The 27,001-nt window shown below is 36.6% G+C and overlaps 3 protein-coding genes across 6 annotated transcripts; 2 read left to right on the top strand and 1 right to left on the bottom strand.

Annotated features, from left to right (window-relative positions):
- Nucleotides 1-3,275: 3,275 nt before the first annotated feature.
- Nucleotides 3,276-5,863, top strand: LOC121986273 (H/ACA ribonucleoprotein complex subunit 3-like protein). Its single transcript, XM_042540150.1, has 4 exons — nt 3,276-3,386; nt 3,502-3,574; nt 3,952-3,994; nt 5,425-5,863. The coding sequence occupies exons 2-4, from the start codon at nt 3,521-3,523 to the stop codon at nt 5,520-5,522; spliced, it is 195 nt and encodes a 64-aa protein (XP_042396084.1). The 5' UTR covers nt 3,276-3,386; nt 3,502-3,520; the 3' UTR covers nt 5,523-5,863.
- Nucleotides 5,864-7,316: 1,453 nt separating this feature from the next.
- Nucleotides 7,317-8,839, bottom strand: LOC121986272 (NAC domain-containing protein 76-like). Its single transcript, XM_042540149.1, has 3 exons — nt 8,510-8,839; nt 8,121-8,392; nt 7,317-8,034 (listed from the first exon to the last, which is right to left on the bottom strand). Exons 1-3 carry the CDS (start codon nt 8,676-8,678, stop codon nt 7,624-7,626), a joined length of 852 nt encoding a protein of 283 aa, XP_042396083.1. The 5' UTR covers nt 8,679-8,839; the 3' UTR covers nt 7,317-7,623.
- Nucleotides 8,840-15,884: 7,045 nt separating this feature from the next.
- On the top strand, nt 15,885-21,428 carry LOC121986271 (clathrin interactor EPSIN 2-like). Of its 4 annotated transcripts, none has more exons than XM_042540145.1 (14): nt 15,885-16,027; nt 16,489-16,586; nt 16,682-16,733; nt 16,896-16,975; nt 17,050-17,128; nt 17,410-17,493; nt 17,602-17,747; nt 17,823-18,158; nt 18,374-18,412; nt 18,500-18,595; nt 18,660-18,889; nt 19,566-19,750; nt 20,032-20,647; nt 20,770-21,428. In XM_042540145.1, exons 2-14 carry the CDS (start codon nt 16,552-16,554, stop codon nt 21,189-21,191), a joined length of 2,400 nt encoding a protein of 799 aa, XP_042396079.1. In that variant the 5' UTR covers nt 15,885-16,027; nt 16,489-16,551; the 3' UTR covers nt 21,192-21,428. The 4 variants fall into 4 exon arrangements, with proteins under 4 accessions (XP_042396079.1, XP_042396080.1, XP_042396078.1 ...); XM_042540146.1 differs by having other exon boundaries at nt 16,485-16,586; nt 18,669-18,889; XM_042540144.1 differs by having other exon boundaries at nt 16,485-16,586.
- Nucleotides 21,429-27,001: the final 5,573 nt, after the last annotated feature.

Raw genomic sequence — 27,001 nt, 5'->3', positions numbered from 1 at the left:
TCCACAACTGTAATAACTTTAACTAGTCGGGATCCTCTGGACCGCAACCCTTGGTCCGCTCCTGGAGTAAGGGTTGCTAATATGTGAGATCCCATGGACCTGCCTGTATAGTAGGTGGAGTCCATGAAATCCCACCTACGAATGAAATTGTGCATCCTTTGAATTGTACTTTGAGATTCAGAGGATCCGACCTCTTAACACCGCAAGGATTAGCAGAATAGTTATAGAAACCGATATTATTTACCTTCACAACTCACACTATTTTCATTTTGGCTGATGTGGATTAACTGATATCATTTATAGAAACCGAAAAACTATGTATATCGTGTCTGCCTTCAATTATCAACCTTAAGATTATAAAATTAAACCAAAACAAAATCGAAAGGATTTCATTTGTTTGATTCTGTAACCAAACCAATTCAATTGGCTTTAACTGATTAACGCGTAACAAAATCTAGTTAGTTGTCAGCTAGATTGTCTGTAAATCTTAACCAAATTGACAAAAATCTGGTGTGTTAGTCGTCAAAAATATTTACATCTTAGCATAACTAACTAATTTGCAAACTATATTAATAATGGGCTACAAAGCAAATCCAAATTCTTCAATGATCCCGTCTGAAAACTACAGGGATGACACGCTGAGTACGATGAACATATGGTTGACTAGCAGAAGACCTTTAACTCCTAGGAGTAGCTTTTTTTCGATCCTATGCACAAGGAGATGAGCCAATAAAACATCAATGTCTAAAAACCAGGGGGAGGCTTTAGTGTAGGCCCTTCGACGCTCAAGTCAGTCCTAGTTCGAGTGAGTAGATGAAAAACAATAAGAATGTATGCGCGAGAGTAAAATTACAGATGTCAGAGAGCGTACCTTCGTCACTGAGAGGACTCCCCTTTTATATATCACCTCACATAACCTCCTTTATCATGAGGTAATAAAATATGTCAAAGTTTGTTAAACAATTTGTCATAATCATCCGAGGAATGTTTCTTTTACTTACATATATACCTCTTTTATCATTTATAGCTTGTGTTATTACCAAGGTTGTTAAAGAGATATGCTGTTATTATTGGTCGGCTGATGGGAGTCACGATAGTTCCTGAAGAAGTTTTCAGAAGAATATTCTTTGACACAAAGTTATTATTATAACAAGTTATCAGGATATTGTCTGCTGAGCATAATTCAGTAGATCCTTAAGTCGACTGTCATGTTAGGATGATGTTGTTGGCTGAACATAATTTGACAGGTTCTTAAGTCGGGCACCCTATTAAGATGATGTTGTTGGATGAGTATAATTCGATCGGTCCTTAAGTTGACCGCTTCGCTAGGATGATGTTGTCGACTGAGCATAATTCGGTCGATTCTTAAGCCGACCGCTTTTATAGAGATATTTGGTTGCATTCTATATATTCCACTGTAATGCATCCTATTAAACTACTCAATTACGTTATGCGAAACATTGAGATATTCGTTCGGAAAATGGTAAAGTGCGTCATGCTTCCTAGAAATCACTTTGATAGTGCATGTTTTGTTATAATTCTATTCGAGCGGTAATATGAGGATAAGTGCCATAGGCTTGGTCATCCTTTTTCTCGACCAGTCATATAATTGGCCCCTCAGAGAAACCCCATTTCATGCTGAGAGATTTGATCAATATATTAGGATGGACTATATTTGTCCTGACCAACTTTTTATATGGGCGGGGCATATAAATTTATCTGACTTTATTACCAGATGGGTTACCTACATATTGTCCCCTTGGTTGGTTTGTTGTGGAGTGAGTCAATCCTTCTGGTCAACCCGTAAGACTAAGATTAAGGGTCGACCTTTTAGGAATCGTTTAACCGGCGGTTCCAAACTATCAAATCGTCGATTTCAAACCATGGTCAGGTCTAGTGGGCAGGGGCAGCTCAATGTATAGGCCATTAAGGCCTATGCCTAGGGCCCCAATATTACTGGGGCCCATTGATTGAATAATTAAGTGGACATTAAAAAAAATTAAATTGAGTCATTAATATTAATTAATAATAGCATACACATTAATAAATATCATGCTAACTCATTAATTACATCTTATAAATTAATTCATTATTCCTATTTATACTTACACATGTATCCTTATTTCCTGTCATTACAATTAGTAAGATTTTATTTTATTTTATCTTATTTCCTCATAATTGCACTTGCCAATATTTTATTCTATTTAATTATATATCTTATAAAACTGATAAACTCTTTTCTTCTTAATATTTCTAAAAAAATATCTCTCTTGCTGGTGATACTCTCAGAGACTCTTTTCTTTCTCATTTTTTTTTCCTCGATAATAACATGAATCAGAGATTTTTTTTATTCAGATAACGTAAAGTAAAATACTTCATAAAAAAAAAATTTAAAATTAAAATTAATAAAGTTTTATTTACGTTTAACAATGTCTCAAAAAGATTAAATAATTTAACAATGTTAAAAAAAAATTATCTAAATATTAGTGAGAAAACTAAATTTTATATAAAAATAATATTTTATTTTTTTAAAAATAAATCAATTTTTTTAAAACCGGTTATTCTTAATTCCAAATTCAAATAAAAAAACTCGAGTAAAAATTTTTAAAATATATTAAAGGGCTTTTATTATTATTACCTAGGGTCTCGGAGAATTTTGAGACGGCCCTGGGTGAACGAGTAACACACATTTTGCGGAAGCGCGGAGGATGTACAGTGAAATCTTTTCTCATTCTCCCTTAATAAAGGTATAAAAGAATGTTCGTATAGGTTAGGTCAACGCCGGCGATACTTTTTCCACTAGCTAACTATGCTAATTGTTGAGTTTTTTTCTATGTTTGGCTTGAGGGCGGAGGAGGTTTCGCCCAGATTTGCCTTGACCCCTTCTAATTTTCCTCTGTGGTCGCAGTCCAACCTAACAAGGAGTTCAGGTCGGGTCCTCAAATCCCAAGGCGGAGTTGAGTAACGTAACTACGGTCTAACATGAACTGAACACGAAGGAAGGGTTCAATCGGGTGGATGGGTAAGTGGGAGAGTGAGTAAGGCACATTATGAGGAGGTGCACAGAGAGGTCTTTTCCTACTCTCCCTGAGTCAAGGATAACCGGAGGCGGGTGAATAGGTGATAAAAGAATTTCCTAAAAAAAAGGATATTAAAAATCGCCTTGAAGGTTGGCCCCGCTGTGGGACCAACCTGGGTACAATTTCCAGCAGGTAATTAACGGGTCTGTCTGGTCGAGTATTTCTAGTAATGATTTTACAGAAACCCAACCCGTTATTCACGCGTTAAATATCGAAACCCCCTAAAGCCCTAACGCCTAGTCGTTCGTCTCTTACTAATCGCCGCCGCTAGCTCCTTCCTCCACCGGCCACCGTCTCCCTCCGCAGGTTTGCTTCTACTCCTGTCTCACTCGATCACGAACCAGATACTAGTGTCGTTCGATTAGGATTGTTATTATTTTGGTTACTGCTTCCTGACGATGTAAATTGTGTAAATTCGAAGGTTGAGGTAATCATCGAAGATGTACCTCCAGTTCTACATCAATGAGAACGGAGACAAGGTTTACACCACCAAGGTACCTATTTTATTTCCTTTGTATTTCGCGGATGGTTTTATGCGGAATCAGAAAGGAGGTGATTTGCTTTTCTTCTATTCGATTTCGTCGTTCCCCCCTTTTATATCTCTCTGATGATTTATTCGGAATGAAAAAAGAGATGATTTTGTTTTTCTACTTTCTGAACTCTTAAAATGAAAAGGGATTATCTATTAGTTGTTTGCAATTTGTTTCTTTAGCTTGAATTCAATAACTTCATGTTGATTTACTGCTGGGAAATTTGTTTTTTTTTTAAACATGGATCTTTAACAACTTCGTGTTGAGTACTGCTGGGGAATTTGTTTTTCTTATTTGGCATTTAGTAGCTTACTGATTGAAGTTTTTTCTCGCGTCTGCAGAAAGAGACTCCAGTGGGGTTGCCAACACAATCTGCACATCCAGGTATGCTTTACGCTCAATATAGTCTCATTTGTATTTATTCTCCTTTCATTTTTGCTATTGTTCTCTATTTCGGTATCTTTCTAGCATTTGCAAAAAAAAAAAAATTAACATATGGGAGGCAAAATGCCTAACAATATGGTAATCGAAAACAAATTTAAATAAAGATAGTCACCGGTGTACTAAGTTCCTAAGTATACATTTACCGTTGTATATATATTAGCAAGCTCTAGAATAGTTTGATTGACCTCTCGTGAATTCGATAGCATTATTGCCTATCGACGTGTCCATAGGGGATTGTTGTCTTTGTAATCAACAAAGTTTTTTACATACCATGATCTATAACACAAAGATTGAATGGATATTGGCTATTTAATTTCATTTAGAATTAAAATATAATGAAAAACATGTTAATGTGTATTACTTTTTACATAGGACTACCATCGATGATGTAGGAAATGAACGCCCCCTGTTAACGACAGTTAAATAAACGACACACCAAATCACTTAAAGCTCACATAAAGCACAAAAACAAAGATAATAATAATATTAGTAGTGTGTGTGCTCATATGTGTTCAGTTGATTGTGTCAAGCATATATGCAATGGAAATAAAAAGGAAAACTAAAACATGACGTTAGCAAGATCATCTAATGTGGTTCGGAGACCTTCTTGTATTACACAACCTATGATATGTCAATCCATTTCTTCACAAGAGGTTATAAGGTAAAGAGCTTTACAAGCAAGGATGGTTCCTTGATCCAAACAATGAGATTTCAAAGCTTGAGCTTATCTCACACAGATTCAACCTTACTCTGCTAAGTAATGTAATGAATGCAACGGGGAAGAAGAATTACCAAGAGCTTGACGAGGATGGAGCCTTTACTTCATCCAAATCGTTGGAGATTTTTAAACACTTATCCACTTAAGCAGGAGGAGAAAATGATATGAAATGAAGAGCTCATTGTGCCCAAATGCTCTTGATGCATATATCAAACCCACAGAAAACACCGACCTCAAACTATGGTACATCAAAATAATGTGGTTAAGTGCAACCACAAATGATTTTGTTCAGGTTACATTATACTAATATTTTATATATCTAGGCATTATATGATTGTTAAATCTGTTCATGGTTGATTTAAAATCCGAAAACTCTATCTGAACTTGAATTTGAACAAATGCAAAACTCAAAACCCATATAATTTATTTCTTTTCTGGTCTGATTGTTTGATTTTCGGATAAGAACTATGCCATTTATTTTTTGTGCACCTCCATTGAAGAATAATGTCATTTCAGGCATAAAACTGGTTAAGTCATTGGTCAAAACCGATAGTGAAGTAATACATTTTTTTGCTTTGCATTTGAGAGCTCAGTTTCTAACACTCAAGAAAGCTTGCTTTTGCTTACATTTTTTTCCCCCACGGTGATGCAGCTCGTTTCTCTCCGGATGACAAGTATTCCAGGCAACGGGTGCTTCTGAAGAAGCGGTTTGGTCTACTTCCAACCCAACAGTCGCCCCTGAAGTACTAAACCATTCCACGATGAGCTGAGCTGGTGAACCATATCCATCCATTCGCTGTAAGAGAGACTCATAAGAACATTGTGGGCATGGTGTTCTTCATCTTCTTGAAGTACTTTTTGCCTGGCCAAGTATTTGTAGATTTATGATATTTCTGTTCATGTGTGTTCGTGTGCGTTCAGTTGGTTGCGTCAAGCATTCGTTCTTCGATTCTAAAGCGTGTTTGGATGGGCCACCTTCTGATTTTGCCCAAGTTTTGAAGAAAATGGACTCAAATCAATTCATTGTACCACTACCTTTTTGCTATGTTGCTTTTCTTGCTATTGGTCAAAAAGTTGGAAAAATTAAATCCTCTTGATCTTGCTCTTTTTTTTGTTTTTTTTATTGTTCTGCGAGGGTATGAATCCATAAACATACAATTATTTGTGAAACGACAAGTTAGGTAGGGTGCAATTGTAGGTGGGAAACAATGACAAATTGCATGGTGATCAATGACCCTACTTTATTCTTTTGGTTGTAGAGGTATATTTATTACTTTTAATGTTTTTTTATAATTAATTATGCTCATCTGTTAAAAATTTCTGCATTATTTTTTAAAAAATTTTAAAGCTTAATTAAATTTTAGTTAAATTTAGATCATGGACATTTGAGGGTATTTATTTAATATATAAAATTTATATTATTATTTTTAAATATTATGAATAATTTAAAATTATAAAATTTATAAATTATTGTATTTTATGTTTTTAATAAAAATTTATAATTATATTTTATCTAATTTAAAAAAATAGATAAAATGATAGGTATTCATGTTGAAACAAGAATATTATAAAATTTTTTAATTCGATTCGAATATGAACTCAACTTGAAAATCTTAACCGAATCCATTCGAATTATCTAACCAATCTATTTTTTTTTTAATTTTTTCTCTTAATATTTTATCATTATATACTAACATTCTTTTATTCATGTACATAAAACATCCCAATTTAAAAATTTCTAATTCGAATTTCCAAATACCTAATCTTCATCTAATATTTCAAGTCAATTCGAATTGGCAGGTCAGATTTATTTTTGACACTTCTAAACTATACGGATTATATTATTTATGTTGCATCTTTAATGTGCAAAATACCAATTAATTAATAGACAAATCAAGAAGCACTCCGATATTTGGAATCATCACATAAGCATTTCTCTTGTTTTTTTTTTTTTTTTTTTTTTTTTTTTGGTGTTTTCATAACAAACGAGCTCCACTCCACCCGTCTCAATAATATAAGTTGTCTTCAAGTATATTATTTGATGTTATTATCTTTTACCACAAGTATTAAATTCTAAACTAATCAATTAGCTGTAAGTTTGAATTAATAAGAATGACAGTTTTATAATTACTACAACATACATAAATATTAGATGAATGAGTCCAATCTACATTATAGTAGTCTAGAAATCATAACTACTATAATATAAATATTTTTAATAAGTAAAAAAAGTATTGTAATAATTACATAATATTTATAACAGGTACAATTTTGTAGCTATAACAATACAGATTTATCCTATTATACAATTACCTGATTTAAGATTTATCCTATTATGCAATTACCTGATTTAGGATTTAATATGTGTGACAAAAAATAATAATATCAAATAATATACTTGAGGGTAGTTGTGTAATTTTAAGAAGAGGTCTTTTTATATAAAAAAAACAAAACAAGAAAGTCCTTTTTATGAATAAAAAGGGATTTCCTTTTTATTATTACCCTTAATTAATTGCAAGACCATAGTGAATGCAAGTGGTCCTGTTTGAGCAAACATTAATTAATTGATATGTTAAATTGCAAACAAAAAGAAAATTGCCAGATTAATTACACCAAATAATTATCCATTGTTAATTAAGTGTTTTGAACATAAGACGAGAATTTCCCTTACAACATATCTATCTATACACGGAACAATGCCAAACCTATACTCCATCTACATAAACAGTCACTCATGCATATCTCCATTACACTTGATTAACTAACACGCAATCTAAAACTAAATAAGTGAGTCAATGCTGAGTAATTAACAGCTAAGTACATTAATATTATTATTAATAATAATCAACAATCAGAATAAAATTTGATCCTTTTCTTCCAGATTCGTGATCAAATCTTGGTCTTCGATAAATTCCACATCCAGCATTAGTCCATATTGGTCCATGGCCCCACCAATTCCCCTAGACCCCACCTCCTCCTCCATCTCCATGAAGTTGTAGTGCAATGGCGTTAAGTCAGGGAAGAATGTGTTATTCGAGGTGCTTCCCTCTTCACCCAGGGCATACAACTTGTGGGAGGATGATTTTGATGGCATCATCATCATCATCGCTGCCGTGCAGCATTCGTGTTGGAGGGGCATTTGACGAGGAGGAGACACTTCCAAGTACGACGAGGAGTTATTGTTGTTGTTGTTGTTGTACTCTTGTTCATTATTCTCGACTCCCTTCTTCTTGTGGAAAACCCTGCATAGCACCCAGTCTTCCTGTCGGAGTCGTATAGTTTTTGAAAGTTAGTTGTTTCCTTATCTCTGCTCAGGGTTAAAGAGGTTTGCTATTGGTCAATTAATACCTTCACAGGCGGTGCGAGTGGTGATTCGAGTCGGAACTCATGCATGACCCAATTGGTCTTGGTGCCGTTGGGCGCTCGTCCCATGTAGAAGACGAGCGTCTTCCTCATCCCGACCACCGTTGCATGGGTCGCAGGGTCATATATTGTTCGATCCTTCCCTGTGGCCTTCCAATACCCCGATCTAGTTGCGCGGTTCGCACGCGACCCCGTGGCATACTTGCGGTCGCGAAAGTTAAAGAAGTACCACTCATCCACACTCAACTTCGCTATGTCTAATCGAACAAATCCCAAAACACTCACATAATCAGACCTTAAAATAAAACCCAAAAAATCAAAAAAAAAATCCAATGCATGTAACGATAAACATAACTAACGGTCAAGAAGTTAACCTGGAAGCTCCCATGGCTCTTGAGTGTGCAGATCCACCTCCACCAAAGTCCCCGTGGACACTCTATCGCATGCAACCTTCTTCTGCAAGTAGTAGCAAACCAGCTCTTCATCGCTAGGGTAGAACTTGAACCCCGGTGGGAGAGTCGACCCAATGTCCCTAAGCTCCATTTCTTTGATCCACCTCTCACCAACAACTCGATCAGTATATATATAAATATATAAATATATATGTGTGTGTGTTACTCAAACCCTAGTTCCTACATAGAGAGAGTTTATATTCATGAAGAGAAGAAGGAAAAAAAGAAGACGAAGTTGAAATGGCTTCACTTGGTTGATGAAAATCCATACTTATAGAGAGAATTAAGTCGTCATGAAAACAACATCGACTATTCCATATCAAAATCAATTTAAATAATAAATAAAATTCTAAATATTTAAACATATATAGTCCCTGTCAAATCATGATCAAGAAGGCGTGCAAAGAGGTCGTAATCTTTCTGGAAAATGCTTAAGTATCAGTCCTCATGCGTCTGCGGCGAGAACACAAGGAAAAGAAAGCCATGCCCACAAGAAATCTCCATTTTAATTAACATGCTAATTAATTAAAGAAACATTTCATATATCAAAATATCAATTATTTGTTCCTAGTTCTTCTCATGTATAATTATATATATTAAAGTTAGTTAAATTGTAGATGATGGTAGGAATAACAAATTAATATTTAAATAAATAAAAAATTAATATTAGGGTTTCTTGTGGTTTAAGGTAGGAAATTGAAGGATGTACCAAGAATTGGAGTCATCAACTAGCTTGTCAACTTGTGTGAGTAGTAATGTATTATATTATTTGATGTCAATTAATATTTATGTAGATGATAATAGATTGAACATTAAGTAGATGGGGACGAAAAGCACCAATCAAATAATGGAGACCACTTGTGAAATGTACAAATTGCCCATCACTTTCCAAGCTAGAAATACACTCTGTCCTACTCATTATCTACGTCAAAGTTAAGTGATAAGTAATGTCGCTAATAGAGATGTATTAAACCTTGTATGACGACCATCTTCACCATTAACAAGTCAAATTGTAAGTCTTAATTCAAACTCTATATGATTATCAATAATAATAGAATCTTATCTCTTCACCCATATTGAACTCCACGCATAATTAAGGTGAGTGCAAAGAAGGCCCATCCCACCCAATGCGTGGTTAATCTTTCTTCTCAAACACCTAATCTAAGGTTGCCACATCAGTGGCATGTTGAGGTTTGTATAGGTGCATTCTCTTGTAGTGTCGATCGAGTTTCTCATATACGTAAAACTAGTGCATATATTTGATATATGTTTATAAGGATTATGCCTAGTTATTTGCTTGCTTCAAGCCCTAAGAAATGGCAACTACAAAGGGAACATGGAATTAATGAGCACTAATTAAACCTAAGTACTAGGCACCTTTGTTTCCTTATCCTAAGGTGTTGTAGTCCCATGTGTACTCTTAATTGTGTTTAATTGTGTGGAAATAGGAATAATTTCTAGTAAACACATCATGGCTATAAAAGGACATATATTCTATAAATTATTGTAGAAACCCTAGTTTGGATTTCTTGCACAATTTGGTGAACCATGAGTTCATTTTTTTTATAATTATATATAATGATTATAAGAACAATAACTGAAAAAAAAAATATTTTTCACATGTGGTAATATGGAGCACTAACAATTATTGGAGTCTCTTAATTGACTAATTAATTATATATCAATTTGCATTCCTTGTTGATTTTGCTTTGCTAAGTACCAAGTGGCACTATCACCTTTAGTTCCCATCAACATCTTGTCTTGAAAAAGTCAAACAAATGGACTTGTAATTTGTAACTGTAATTTAATAAGACAGTAGAAAAATAAAATTTTAAAAAAGAAACAAAGAATAAAACTCCATCTTTTATCTGATCTCTATCTTTGTGACTAATAAGTGAACTAATTACCATCTTTGATCCTCTAATGATATATACAAATCATTGGAAGCTCAAATCTTTTGCCATATCACTTCCTTAAATTTTAGCTAATTAAATCCAAACACAGGGACAAGAGAATTAGTTTAACCTTTTCTGTTAATATCAACAAAACTAATAAGGACAAATATGTGAATATCGTGACTTCATTCAGGTGGTGGCCATCCATGAATATTTCCAGGTATATTAATTAATTAACACCCTAAAACACATTGTTTCAACATCATATTTAATTATTCATTTGATTCTCCATAGAGATCGTTGTGACGTTAAGCAAGCAATGTGATTTAGTTTGTAGTGTTGTAGGCTTTTGGGGAGAGTGTGCATGTCTTGATGGCTTGAGAAGGTGGGAAAGCGGTTGTCTACAAGCAAAATTTTAGGGCAGATGGCGACTAAATTCTTACAAGGGAAGCATCCCGACTTCAAGTCATAATCATAATAATAAACATTGAAAGTTGATGAAAGTTTTTGAATGTTCCATCTACTCAACCTCGCTATCTTGATGCATTGATCTATTTCCACGCAACGATGACACGAGTGTTCTTTCATCGGTTGATCACCAACTCTATTGACTTGGTCTTAGTAGATTTTGGATTAGATCTGTTGAACTGATCAACCCTCTTAGACTTTGACAAGTAGGCCATGTGCATGAGCACATGACTCTAGGAACATAGCGAGCCAAGTTTGGTTGGGTATTGCACTTCAATAGCTAATGCGAGCAATCTTGGTTGGCTTTTGCTTAAGAAAATATATATGCTATAGGAAGGATGACACTTGCTAGCTACGATTAACGCCTACTAAAGGCTAAAGAGCTAGTCGAGCATTTGAAGCCCAATAAAAATATTTGAAATAATGGGCCTATATTCGAGCCCGTTGTGATCATTTGAATGATGTGATCTTTTTCATTTCCATCCACATTTAATAGAAATTGACTCCTTTCCCTCCTCCCTATTTCCACCCAAGTAAATGCAAGCTATAAATCTTTTCTCGTTACCTTCATGTGTGGCTTACCATTTCCTCTCCGCTTTGCTCACTTTTGGCCATAGCCCATTGAGTTCCTCATTTGAGGATTTAAATTTGTGTTATGATACAAATGGTTCCTCCCAACATTAGAGCCCATCGAGATGAATCCTAACATATATAGTCAATGGCCTTTCAATCCAATTAATCCATTTACCGACTCTATCAAACATTGGGTCATTACAAATAGAGTTGTAAATGAACTAAATGTTCGTAAAAAAGCTTGGTGTTCGACTTCGTAAGAGCTTGTTTATATTCGTTCAATAAACACAAGATCAATTAAATGAACAAGCTTGACTAACTTGTTAAACTAAATGAACAATCTTGAACATATGTGTTCAGCTCGTTAATATTCGTGAACATGTTCGTAAATAATGTTCATCAATAAAACTCTTATCAATATGTTAAATAAATAAAGAAAGTTTCAAAATGAATAACCAAGTTTCTAAGCTCAATAACCAACAAAACAAGCTAAAAAAGTAAAAATTTCAAACAATCAAACAAGCTTGAATTGAGAGCTCGATAGCAACTAAACGAACCAAGCTCATGCCAAACTCGAACAATCATTTCAACGGCTTGGTTCATTTTAGGCTTGGCTTGACTTATCTCGATTACCTTATCAAACAAGCTTGAATACTATAAAGCTTGCCTCATCTTGGTTGGTTTACAACCCTAATTATGAAAACAATAGCTTAAACCATGTCACTTCTTTGAGACACTTAAACTACTCAATTGCAACATGATGTCATTTATATACAAGATCTAGTGTTTCAATTCTTAGAATCAATATAAGAAATGAAAGATTTTCCATACATCCTTTATTCATGTTGTTGACTATTAATTACAACAAATGAATTATAAGAATCAAGACAAGGAGAGCTAAAGGTCTCTTCTTTTTATCTTGTTGTTTGCTAGTCGGAATGAATTAGACATTGTCATACCTTGAAGCCACTCGAACTACTTAAGTTGTAACACTGCGACATGATATCACTTATAGATCACATCAATTAGTTTACTAACAAAAATCCGTATGTGTGATCAAGTCTTAACCATCGATGACCTCTCTTCGTCATTGCAATTTGATACAATTGGATATAAAGGGGCCTCCATAGGAAATCCTATGAAGGGCCCCTCTGTAGGATTTGCTTCCTACAGTGGGCCTCTCGAAACGATTCACATTCTTGCCTTATGCTCTCTCCCCACATTCTAATAGCTATCAAACCCAAAGATCTCCAACCATGCGGACCCATAACACAAATAAAATAACCTGATTGTGATTTGGACCAACCATGTAGCATTTGCTGTGGGACAACACTTTCTATTGTTCAGTTTGTGGTCTTTTATTTAATTATCTCTATAATTTCTAGGAAAATGGAAAAGTATTCCTCATTCTTCCATAACTTGGAACTAAGCAGCAATTTCTAAGAACAAATAGTTCAGAATTTCATGGGAAAGAAACTATAAGACTTATACCTTGTTTCAGCTCTCCATCTGAACTCTGCTTGCATTGTGGCAAATCCTTGCACTGGGGGACGAACAGAAGTGGAAGAGAAATCTAAGCCATGGCTGGTGATTCATTGTGAAACCCATTCCCCTTCCACATGCAACAAACTGACAAGTATTATAAATTAGTAAACAAAACAAAATAAACAAATAAATAAAACCTAAAAGCAATAATACATATTTCAGTTTTTATTTTGGCAGTATCTTTCAGACAGCAGAGTACAGACTCCATCATTTGTAGTTTATTTGGTCAGATGTGGATATGCAATTACTTTGCACACTTGTAAATAAAAATATTTAGGCAAAAATTACAGTTCATCTCTATCTTAACCATATCATTCCTCACTGGTATTGTTCTTCCCAAGTAACAACTAGAGAGTCTGAAGTTTTTCTAGTTGAATCAGCTCAACAAACAACTAAACCACAATTTCCTCACTGATTCAGTTGCATCGACATCCTAGCCTTACTTTCTCAGCTTAACTGATTGAATCAGATGCCATAATATCATTGTAAAAACACTTTTACAACTGAAGAAATATGGTGAAGCTGAGGCCATACTCAGATCAGTTTCATCACTTATATCTGTTTCTTGTCTCCATACCGCCTTTAAAACCATGTCAACTATCACAGTAGCTCAGAATATGAGCTATACCTCTCTATATATGTATGTTTCTTCCTCACCCTCCCAGTTTAATTCAACCACAGAGTTCAAAGATGCTCCACTTGAAACTCTGCAAGACATTTCTCAGGAGGTGGAGAGAGCTAATCAAAGAGACAATGACATATGTGCATCCTGCAAGATACAGCAGACACTGTGTCAAAGAAGAAGGTGAAGAAGATAAAGTTCCTAAGGATGTACCCAAAGGCCATTTGGTGGTCTATGTTGGAGAGCACTGCAGGCGCTTCATCATTGATCTTGCCTTCCTGCAACACCCTCTGTTCAGGGGGCTGCTCGAGCTAGCTCAGGAAGAGTTTGACTACCTAAGCCCTGGTGGCAAGCTCTGCATCCCATGTGACGAAGCCATCTTTCTTGGCATTCTACAGCATGTTAGATCATGGCAACGCATGAGGGTGTGCACACCGTGCTGCCTGTAAGCTAAAGCATGTTCTTGATTTTTTTTTTCTTCCTCTACTTTCATGTGGTTACTATTGTATAAAGTTCTGTTTATCATAATGAATAAGCAACAACTCCTTCCATTGACCGTGTCATTTATACGCACACAAGACATACCTCTTCGACAAAACAAGTGTGCCATTTTAGCTCTACAATTTTTCTGGTCCACAGCATTCGAAGTTTCGAACAAAGATTTTTCACAAGGATAATGAAGTTAATTTGTAAATTGCATTACGTGCACACATACAGAAGATCCAACACGGCAAGACAAAAAAAATGCTTTCACCCTAAAAATGAGAAAGTCTGATACCACCAAACAAGTAAATGTACTGAACTTGTTATTGAAAAATTCAGAACAGGAGATGAACAATGACATCAACTGCAAAGTAAAAGAACTCACCTAAGTTGAAGAGAAAGCATAGGTGAAGAATCTGAAGTACGTTAATAACTTTCACTGCATTGACTCTACCTGCCTGCAAACTCGTGCCAGAACCAATAGATGAATCAAGGTTCAAACAGCAAGGCTCGCGATCAAACTGTTAAGAAGTACTTCAGAAGGCACTCATGGCAGCTCCTTGGCCTTGATTTAGCTCGAGAAGCTTATGTCATGGCCTTTCTCCAACGAATGGCATTATGAGGCACATCCTTGCAGAGACATGGCACGGGAGCTGCAAATATCCTCTCACTTAGCCTCAGGCCTTTCTCGCCCATATCTCAGGCCGTTCTCCACCCGACTAGATGAGGCATAACCTTTTGATCCTCAAGTTGTAGGATATCGAATTAGGCTGACATTTCGCCAAACACCTTCTCTGCGACATCCATCTTCTTTGCTCATGCCAAATCATTGAGAACGCTGTTGTTGTGAATAGCGATATTCGGGCGATTCGCCTCGGCTCATGCCATCCTAGAATCATTAGGTCGTCTCCATCTTGGCGGAGAGGCAAAAGTCCCAAAGGAGGGTATTGAAGGTGGAGAGATCCGTAAAGACGCCCTCCTCGAGCATGGCATTGGAGAACCGCTTGGCCATGGCGACACGACCAGATCGCGTGATGACAACCTCGGGGAATCAACGACGAGGAGCACGTCCTCGATCTTCGTCCATCAGGAGGAGGCAGCGGGCGTGGTTGGCGAATCTGGCCTTCTCCACCCAGAGGATGAATCGGAGAGCGCGACCCGGGCGGCGGACGCCTCCTCGCTGTCGCCACCCCGCGCAAGAGGGCATTTGCAAAAAAAGCGGATCAGAGGATCTGGGCTGCCCCGCGCAATGGGACCAATTGTTTGCACTCGATCCATTGGGCCACACACAATGGGCTTTCGGCCCCGTAATCCTCCTTCCGATTGAACCGCTGACCATATTTTGAAATCGAATCGACCGGATCGGTTTTCTGGAAAGACCTAACGAGATAGTCAAGTCAACGACACGCATCTGGAAGCTTCTTCAAATTGCGAAGTTTAGTTCGACATGTGCTTTCTTATTGGTTTAATTTATAATTGTATTAGTCATGTGATTGGCCAAATCGTGTGTTCCCTGACACGGTAAAGATAGTGGATTTTCACCGCCACCCGTAGAGGACCCGGCATGATACCGATGATATCCCGGAACGTGTGGATACGGACACGTGTCGGTCAAAAATTACCTGCTCCTCCCTCTCCGTATTATTTCCTTTTTTTTTTTCATTATTCCTTTTCTTTATTTTTTCTCGGTCTCCTTCCTCCTCTTCCTCTCGAGTAGAGAATCTCTGAGGCGCTTGTTGTATCGAACCAACAGATCCACGTCTCGTTCCTTCACCGATCTCCTTCCCACGGTCGGTGGATCGGTTCCCTCCTCGCTCGCGTGAATCGGGATCGTCAAGACCGTCGCCTGCGCAGGTATTCCCTTTTCGCTTCATTTAATCGATCCATTTGTCGTTTTAATTGACTTGAAGTGTCGTTTATTGGATCTCATCTTGTTTGTGTGTTTTACGTTTCGAATTTTTTATATTTTAAATAGATTCGATATTGTTGAGGCAAAATTTTTAATTTTGTGCATAAGATAATGTAACTGCAGTTGGGTTTTCCTTCGATTTTATGTTTTTTTTTAACAATAAACGGATCTGGTGCCATCTTCGTTGAACTTGAGTTTAGAGTTGCGGATTTGATAAAATGAATCGAATCTGTTAAAGACTCGCTGATTTTGTCGGCTTCTTTTAGTTGATCATCAGGAAGAATAACCGTGATTTCATTCTCTTTTTTTTTTTTTTTTCATTTTGTTCGTTCTATTTTTTTTTTTTCTTTTAGTTGATCACCTGCCAATAAAGTACTAATTTTTTTTTCACTGTTCTGGCAGATAGTTTGTAGAGGCAGTATTGAATAAGCGTTCCTGTAAGCCTAATTGCTCTAGTCCTCTAAAGATCATGAAGAAAGCTTTTGATCAAACTGTTCGTGATCTGTAAGAATTTCTCTTGACATTGTAGAACTATTTGACATTGGCACTTCAAAATAAATTTCAGTTTCGTTAACTGTTGATTTTTACATATCTTTTAGGAAAAGAGGAGTAAATAAGAACGTTCTGAAGGTTCCTAGTATAGAGCAGAAGGTTTGTTATGCGACATAAGTGTTACATTTGAGTTCCTGTGGGTTGACAATACTGCGAGCATACCATCGTAAATAGAGGATAATGATTTAATTGAAAGAGAATGAAGTTCTTCAACTGTGAATCTGACATACATGCCTGTTTTTATGTATATTTTGTCTTTAGATTCTCGATGCAACCAGCAATGAGCCCTGGGGACCCCATGGATCACTTCTGGCAGATATTGCACAAGCATCGAGGAACTAGTATGTACTTTATCTACCCCCATCTACTGATTCGATTGATCTTCCTGGAATCTAACGTTTCATCTGAATTTAAGTCATGAATACCAGATGATCATGAATGTAATATGGAAGAGGATCAATGATACTGGAAAAAACTGGCGGCATGTTTACAAGGTATTTTAAACAATTTTTTTTATTCGATTGGATCCAGGAAACAACCTCTTGCAAAAAGCAGAGTAAGGCTGCATATAATGGATCATTTCCCGGAATCCCGCATGGAGGGAGCTTCATGCACCGGGCTGACCTTTTTTATTTTTATTCGATTGGATCTTGTGAAGTTCTTTCTTTCAATAATTTGTAGACTGTTCATGAAATGCACCATTGCTTTTTATTTTCATTTTGTTTTGATGAAATATTTTTTTAGTTAATATGCTTATTTTGATTGTGAGATTCAGGCATTGACTGTTTTGGAGTACCTAGTTGGAAATGGATCTGAGCGAGTAATTGACGACATGAGGGAGCATGCTTACCAGATATCGGTAGTGCAATATTCATAATCTTATTGTTCTTCCACAAAAATGTACATAGCCTTGATGTTAGTGTTGTACATTGTGCTAGTTTAACTGGAAATGATGCTTATCTTTCAGACTTTATCCGAGTTCCAGTACATTGATTCAAGTGGAAGAGATCAGGGAAATAATGTTAGAAGGAAATCTCAAACCCTCGTAGCTCTAATTAATGATAAAGAAAGGATACAGGAAGTTAGGCAAAAAGCAGCAGCTAACCGGGACAAGTAAGGTTACTGAAATCTAAAATAATTATGGTATGGTTCACTCTGCCTATTAACAGTTCTTCTGTTCTTGTGTAGATTTCAAAGTACACATTCAAGTAGGCCTGGTTCATATCCAAGCCCAAGGCGATATGGTGATCGTTATGATGATGATCATTATGATAGTCGTTATGCTAGTAGAGATGATGACCGGTATGGTAATTGGAAGGAACGCAATTGGGGTTACAAAGATGATGATAGAAGTGGCAGGGTTAGCGATCCATATGGTCGAGAGGAAGATCGTTATGGTAGGTACTCTGATGAACATTATGGCAGAGATGGTTATAAGGATGATGAGCATAGAGGAGGTCAGGAAGGTGATTATGGTTCAAGAAATACAGGTAGAAACCGTTCCTTTGATGATGATGACCGCAGGTTAGTTTTTTGCTCTTACTACATCTGTACTATTGCTTCTCATAAAGCAGTAAATCATCTGGATTTTAGTTGCATTGTTATGTGTTAATGAGTTGATGCTAGTTTGCTTAGTAAATATTGTATTGTCCTCTTCCATTGAGTAAAATTTCTTTAAACATGTTCATTAAAGAATGTTTTAAAAATCATGTTTGTTTATGCTATCTTTTATGTTGAAGTGTGGGTGGCAGAGTTGACCATGTTCCTCGGGATGAAAGGTGAGCAGTTTGAATTCTTTGGTATTGCAGTTGTGAATCTTATAGCTGTGCGCCTTTCTTGACTAACAAATTTTAATAAAACACCAGAGATCTGGACCGCAGACTTTCTGAGCAGAGTAGTGGTGCACCACCAAGCTATGAAGAAGCCACAAGAGATGTCCACAACCATGTGCAAGAAGATAGGTACACCTTGAATACAATCATATCCTGTTATGGAAATTCTTTTTTCTAACAACTCCACTTGTAGAAATATCAGTGGAGTTAAAGCAGCTGCACCAACAGCACCTTCTTCTGTACCAAGCACAAACTCTCCTCCACAAACTCTGAAGCAGGGTTCACCACCTGTGCCAGCAGCTAGCTCCACTGTCAAAATTGAAAACCATGGTTCAGGCAATGTTTCATCTGCTCTATCTAAACAAACAAACAGCAGTAATAGCAATGGTTTTGATGAGTTTGATCCACGAGGTTCGGCATCAGGTATTGAATTTTTTTGGTTATCCCTAGAGTTCAGGAATACTAGTCCCATTTCTAAACTTAAATGTGTGAAAAATATATGAACCAGTGATTGAAATTTGTGCACCCTACATATTGCCCAACTACATACAAGAACTGAGCACTATTCTTGCAAATCTGTGGTATGTAATTCGATGATCAAGCACATTACATTTGATCTGATTTAACCCTTTAACCTAAGATTTTATCCTACTCTTTCAAAATTGTGGGTGGAAATATAGATTCACAGTAAAGAGTACTGGTTTAGAAATTTGGGGTATTAACTTAATTAGTTAGTCATTGGTGTATGGTTTGTCCAAGCTAGTTTAAGTTGGTTGTCTGTTTCTGTTTTAGCTTAAGGTACTTTACTATTTTCAATGCTACAGGAAGTATGGAGTCTCATTTGTCCATTGTTTATATGCATACACATAAACAATATCTTTGTTTTAGACAATTAGTTTTCATTCTCATAATAATGCATTTGTTCATATCTTTCTCCTTTTTTTTTTTTATAAAATATTTATTGTACCTGTTTGCCTGGTCTTTCTATATCATCTGCTTTTCTTCTTAGTATATTAATGCTTAAGGCATTATTCTCTTTTTCAAAGTTGTGGATATTCTAATAAGCAATGACAATTACTTTGTTTCTTCTTCTACTCAGCTGCTCCACCTGCTGCAAATAATCCTGAGATGGACTTATTTGGATCATCATCAGATTCAATTTATTCGCTTGCTTTGGTACCCTTGACAACAATGAACACTGAACTTGAAACTGATGTGCCAGAAAATTCAGATTTTGGAGCAGGTTTTGCTGCCAAATCATCAGTGCCTGCTGGATTGAGTCAGGTTTTTCTCATCATCTTGATACTCGCACAAATTGCAGTTGAAAATTATCACAGAACTCCTAAAATTCACATTACAAATCTGATGAGTTATTTCTAGAAACTTCTATCAGATTATACTATCAATTTCAACTCACAAGTACTGTTGCTGTTGCAATGAATTTCAGAATCTTTTGCTTGTAAACCAATTGCGGCTTTGCTGCCTTGTTGTGTTTGTTTATATTTGCTATTCTCATATATATTTGAATTGAGCTTGATTCTTTCTTGTTTTGAGTTCTTGTACAGTCTAGTGAAGATCCCTTCGGAGGTGCTCCTTTTAGAGCTACTCAAGAAAGCTTTCCAAGTCAGCAACATAGTTTTGCTCCCGTCGCAACCATTAATTCTTCAATTTCAACTGGAGGAGCTGAAATACTCGCATCTACTAGAAGTTTTGACTTTGATGGTTCATTTGGTGGCATTGCCTATAATCATATACCAAATGATCAGCACAATGATTTTGCAAACGCCGCGAATGTGACTTCCGATGCCCTTGCACCCCAGCCAAGAAATGATATGTCAAATATGTTTGGCCCCCAAACAGGAGGAACAACCTTTGTTCCTTATATTCAGGAAGCTCAACCTGTTGCACCGATTCATATACAAGCCAACCACTTGACACAGGCTGGTGTTCCTTTTCCATCACAGGCAACTCCAGTGGCTACTGGTATTGTTCGCCCTGCTGCTCCTGTAAATATGCAGACCAACCAGTCGAATATTGTTTTACAACCGGGTTGGCATACGCCCATTACTCCAGAAGTTTCAGCTACGACTTCAGCATCTCCATCGAAGGACAAGCTTGTGAAATCAACAGTTTGGGCTGACACATTGAGTAAAGGCCTAGTCAATCTGAATATATCAGGACGTAAATGCTCTATCTTTGGATCTATTTTTCAATTATTTATGCTTTTTATTCTGCAAATGCAATAAAAAACAATAAGAAAATTTCTTTGTTGGGTCTCATTTTTATCTTTCATAATTTTGCAGCGAAAATCAATCCTCATGCCGATATTGGTGTAGATTTTGCTTCTATAAACCGAAAAGATAAATGGAAAGAAGAAAAAAAGACTAATGCTGCTCCACTAGCTACTGCAACCAGGGGTAAAGCTATGGGATCTGGTTCTGGCATTGGGCGAGCAGGTGCAGGTGCTCTCGCAGCCCCGTTGAACCCCATGGTTGGCCCGGGCATGGGTTTCGGAATGGGAATGGGTAATAGTGGTGCTATGGGAAGGGGAACAGGATTTGGAATGGGAATGGCAGGCTATGGTCAACCAATGGGGACGGCGAACATGGGAATGAATCAGGGAATTCCTCCGCATCCTGCTGCGCGAGCTCCTGGTGGAGGATACAACCCCATGACGATGAGCAATTATGGTTCTCAGCAAGCATATGGAGGAGGATACATGTAAAGAATACACCAATTCTTGAGTGTGAGTTATATATATATATCGAGTTGACTCCCTAAGTGTATTTGGGCTATTTCAATCATGGAGGTATAGAAGGATCTTGGTGCTTCAAACGTTACGAACGGTCTTGTTGTACATTGCTGATGACTCGGGATCGGATTTACCCTTGTGAATTTTTGGCTTGAGATTTGTTTTAGCACTTGTGCTTGCTTATAAAATAAAGTTTCATTGTTCTTTACACTTCTAGGGGTTTTACATTTTACTGGTGTAATCATGTGCTCAGGTGGATGACAATCTAACATGAGGTGAAACTCGGTTCGACTAGTCGGGATGTAATGTCGTCATCTTGAAGGATATTTTACGATTAGTTTCAATGCATCGAAAAAACTGAATACTTTTACTTCGTCTTTTTTTCCTTGAGTTTCTTGTACCTTATATATATTTGGTTAATTAAAATGATGGTTTATATTATAATTATACAAAATGCAATATTCTAAATATAGGGATAATCTAAGTTGGCATAGCTCAATACAGGCTTAAAATGAAATGGGAGGGCATCAACAACCAGGTGTCACCAAAGGTAGAGTACATTGCCGTCGATAGTCCTAACAATCTAGCAAATATTTGAAACTCCAAAATCGTATTAAGGGCATAAATCTCTGCTCACCTCCGGTCCCTTACATGCAAAAACTTGGCAACAAATGGTTTGACTCCAAAATCGTATCAAGTACATCTAGCTTTGTTGCAGAAGAATCTCCAAAGAGGTTTATTCCAGTTCCTTGTTCCAGACACGAAGTTCTTCTTGCTGTGCTGGTAAATTTTTGCCAAACGTCAAAGGAATCATCGGTGAAATTATTTTGAGTAGATATCTCAGATTTTGTATTGCTGCTTACCATCTGTAGCCCATATCGAACAGAAAATTCAGAGACACTGTCTCCTTTGTCAAGATGGGTTTTGTCTTTGACAGAATTTTTTTGAAGACTATCTTATCACTCTGCGTGGGCCAAAAATCATCTTGAAACTCTTTGTTAACTGATATTGATTCACCTGATTTATTTTCAAATCCTCCAAATGCCTCTATTTTTCTCAAGTTGGTCTTTAGTATCTTCAGTTATCGCAGCATGACTAAGACTGCTAACTCAAGAATCTTGAAAAAGGCCAAGTGATTTGGGACTGACAACAGAAGTGCTTGTGCTAGCAGCTTGAAATTCAGCATTCATTCCAGACACCAAATGAACCTCATATTGACAATGTTCAGTCCCCTGTCCTTAAGCATAGACAATGTTGTTGACAGCATTCATTCCAGGCGACCCCGCGGTCTGGCGAGGCGGCCAGAGGCGTCCTCGCCACCGGGGAGAGCCGCCCAAATCTACATTATGCCCTCATGTACCCCGACAGAGGGACAGCTCCGGCAGCACTATGCCCTCATCCCCTCAATCTAGAGAGTCATATTTACATCCATGAGTAACAAAACTGGACCAAATTTCAAACAAATCAGCAGACACTGTCTCTGGCACGCAGACAACAGATACTACTGCACACCAAATTCAGTCATGATCATGAAAGGGCACAATGAAGACACTCACTCTCATAAATCCAGCTACTGACACCAGTAAGCTATTCCCCCTCCAAAAGAAAGGCAACAGCACAAAAGAAAGACAACAGCACTAAACAGCAAAAATATGTTCCTCCTATTACTGAAAAGCTTGTGCCACATACACTGCACCCCCATCGAAGGAAGGGCATCACCAATACATAGAAGAGGTCCAGCCACAGTCAGTCCATGAGCTCAAACTCCAACATCACTCCAGTACCTCAACGTACACATAAGCTAGACCACCTCACTGAGGGAAACCAGGATCGAGAATGCACAACTGGAAAATCTGTTGTGGTGTTGCATCAATCTCGTTGGATTCTTATTCTATGTGATATGAATACACTTGATTTATCAAGTTGGTTGGGAAATGAAGTAATAGAATCTGATTTCTGATACCACATCTACCATCATACATACCTCATGCAAATATCAAATGCAATAATAATAATAATAATAACATAACCAATTTTTCCAACTTAATAATAATTTATAAATCATTAACTAAATATCACAACTAAATAACTAAATATAATCACTGAGTAACATTTCCAAACGCTCTTCTACATAATGGACATATCATATGCTCTCTAAACCAAAAGTCAATACAATCAACATGAAAACTATGAAGACAAGTGAGAGTACGAAATTCTTGACCATTTTGAAATTCTTCGATGCAAATTACACACTCTGATAATTCATTTGACTGATCTTCTGTGTAGATCGATACAGGAAATATCTGGATCTCATGTTCTTGTAGCCCCATTGAAGAAGGTGGATTTGCAACAGCTACATTCGGAGTTGTAGCTTGAGGTGCATTACGGGATCGAATGCACCACCAAAGTAATACTGCTAGCACACCAAGTAAAAGCACTATGCATATAGTAACTCCAATAATGAGCAATAATGAAAAATGCATAGGTTCAGTGTCCAACGGTGAACTGCCAAAAACGGTACCATTCAGTGATAAATGACGGGAAGAAACTACAAAATAAAATTAATGTATGAGGATATATAAAAATTTATAACATTTCAAAAATTACTAACATAGAACAATTAAAAATACTAACAAGATGATTAATTGTTAAGTAACATCTCACCTGAAAAGTTGGCCATCCAAATTACCTTTAAAAGTACCTGTAATTTTTAAAATGTTAAATAAAAAGATAACTAATATAAATTTATTTAAAAACTAAACTAAATAAATTTGTATTTATTGGACATAAAAAACACTATAACTAATCCCATACACAAAAACAAACTTAAAACCTAATCCTTTCCCCTTCTTCCTTCCTGTTCTCAGATCGCCGCGGCCGATCGAGGCGGCCAACTCGAGGCGCACGGGCATGAGCGAGGCGTGCGGCCGCGGGCGACCACGGTCTCCTCGCAGTCGGGCTAGGCGAGGAAACTTCGCGGCCGCCCAGATCTGGCAAATATCTGGGTGAGGCGACCTCAGCCGACCTCCGGCCGGGCGAGGGCGGCCCTCCAGCGGACGGGCGTTGCGGCCGCGGAAAACTTCGCAGCCTCCCAGATCTGGCAAATATCTTACCTGAGACTAGATCGGAGGACTGGAATGAGCTCCGCTGTCGAAGACTGGAATCTGAGAGGCTGAGCTCCGCAAGACTGGGATCTGAGAGAACTGAGCTCTTCTGTAGAAGACTGGAATCTGAGAGGAGTGAGCTCCGCTGTCGAAGACTGGAATGAGGCCTGCGCTCCGCTATGGACAACAGGAATCTGAGAGGTATGAACTTCGCACGACCTTATGGGAATGGGATATCCACAATGGGAGAAGATGGAATGGGAAAACTCCAAAAATAAATAACCCAAAGTTTGAAGAAGCGCCTCCATATGGTAAGCCTAGAAGAGGAACCCTCAGAGATAGAGAACCTCCGAGTACTTTGAACTTGATAGGTTCAATTTTGAGCTCATTGCCGCCAATGGTATTAAGATATGGATTATGCAGGATGACATTCTGTTTGACAATATTTTAGTAGCTAACTATCGAACGATGAGAAGGTTGCTGAGATGGAAAACATAAGATTTGAAGAAACGACTGCTGGGTTTGGCTTCTAAGACGAACTTTCAAGATTTCCAGGTGATGGTGCCACTCTATGTTTTAAATTTAGTTGAGCAACATGACATTCTTAATCTCTTTCATTTTTTGTTTTTTTTTTGTTGCAGAGGAGAATATTAGCTGACATTCTTTTCCTAGAGCTTTACAAGATTAAAATCCCTCGATTCAAAATTTTCAATTATTGTCAATTTCTTATTGAAATAATGCTCCCCAAATAGTCCTTTTAGTTTCTTTCTTTAGATTTCCTATTTTAATCCCTAGTCTTGAGTTAGCATTGATTTCTTTTTATGATTTGATTGATAAGGTAGACAAACAAACTACACTTACATTAATTGAGATAGCCTCAGTTAGGCTTTGGATTATTTATCTTGACTTAATGTAAATTCAGTTGCGAGCTAAATAACTTATTAACTCTTTGAACCTTATTGTATCCAGGAGTAGTAGATGAAGAGCTACAAATAGACGTTCCACCTTGTTCATCTTTTAAGGGTAAGGTTCTTAATTACTTCCTTTGTTATTATCTTAGTTAGTCCATTATATTATTGATTTAGCGTATATAAATTTTGGTTGAGAATATAAGTTAAATAAATAGTTTTTACTTATTTGGATCATGTTTATTGTTTGTTGTGGCATAACGAGTTGAACTTGCTTTCTTGTCCGCTAAGAGTTATACGGACTTATAATTATTTGAGTTGGTCCTTAGCATTACATATTTTAGTTGAGAATACATCATTTGAAAACTCTTAGTTCATAGTTTAGGACGCTTACTTAAATATTTTTTTAATATTTATTTCTTTACTAATAAAATATTCTTTATAGTATGATTATCTCTGTATTAAATATATTAATTAAATATTTGTAATATTAATGCGGAGAAAAATAATGGAGAAGATGACATCATCCATTTCATGAGAATTTGATACCGAAGTAAATGGTGTGAAGATTAGATTATTTGTGTTATTTAAAATTTTATCTAGTTACTAATGATGATAATGGTTAAGTTTACTTGGATAATATGAATATCTATTTATATTAGTGTTAATTGCATGTTATTTTTTTAATTAAGATTTGATATGGTTACTTTTGACCTATATTAGTTATATGCTAGAGCAAGTATTGCATTGAAGCTACTAATGAGATCATTCCGCAACATTTGTTAAACTTGTCCTTAATCAACTAATCACATTAGTTAGGCCCTATGTGCTCCACAACCAACAGGCATGTCATCCATATGAATGTACTTTCTTGGTGTTTGATGTTTTGATCGAAACTATAATTATGAAAATAAACTATTTGTTCCAATTAATTCAGACGATTCTAGCTATTTAGGAAATTGGCTAAGAAGATAAGATTGGGAGGAGTTCAACTCAAAAGTTGAATATAATTGTGGGTTCAATTCAATTGAATTGCTTGAACATTAATCATAGTGGATGAGGAGTCTACTCGAATTTATCAAAGTGACTAAGTTCAATTGATGTGGATAATTTGTCTAAAGTGAATGAGTTTAAGATTAGATATTATCATATTCACTTGTTAATGGCTACAATTTAAATGGGAAAACACAATTAATATTGATCTGTGTGGGGCTCTTGTTAATTCAACTCCAAGTATCTTTCAAATAACAGAATCTGAGTCTGAATACTAACAACCTTGAAAGAAACAAAACAAAGAAATTACAAGTGAGAAAGCCCTATGCTATGAATGAACATAACAACAGACATTACTAACAGGAAGCCAAATGCTCATGTCGAAGCCCTCTGAATGAAGCAAAAATTTGTGGTTTTCTGGCATCTCGCATTTCCTAATTATGCTCTACAATTGAACAATTTGCCGACGAAAAGTAATTATATTCATCTATACAGTTGTCAAAAATTTTACTGTAGTGTGATCTGCGTATGCATGACGACTATAGTGCAAGTGCTCCTACAAATAACTTCACATTGTTAATAACTTCACATTGTTGTCGGAATCAGGAATTGAAACCTTTGGCTTGGACATAACCCGTGTAAATCCATATCCAAGTAAGCTTCCGCGTGTTTCACATAACTGTAAGAAAAAGAAAAGAAAGTTGATGCGTAAAGCTCACAAACTTCCTGAAGCAAAAGAAGTGAATCTTCCTTAACAAAACTCATTGACTGTGACAGC

Source organism: Zingiber officinale, chromosome 5B (genome assembly GCF_018446385.1).
Source record: "Zingiber officinale cultivar Zhangliang chromosome 5B, Zo_v1.1, whole genome shotgun sequence".
NCBI classification, from domain to species: domain Eukaryota; kingdom Viridiplantae; phylum Streptophyta; class Magnoliopsida; order Zingiberales; family Zingiberaceae; genus Zingiber; species Zingiber officinale.
The sequence above is the reverse complement of the archived record's forward strand: the minus strand, read 5'-3'. Positions and strand labels throughout refer to the sequence as shown.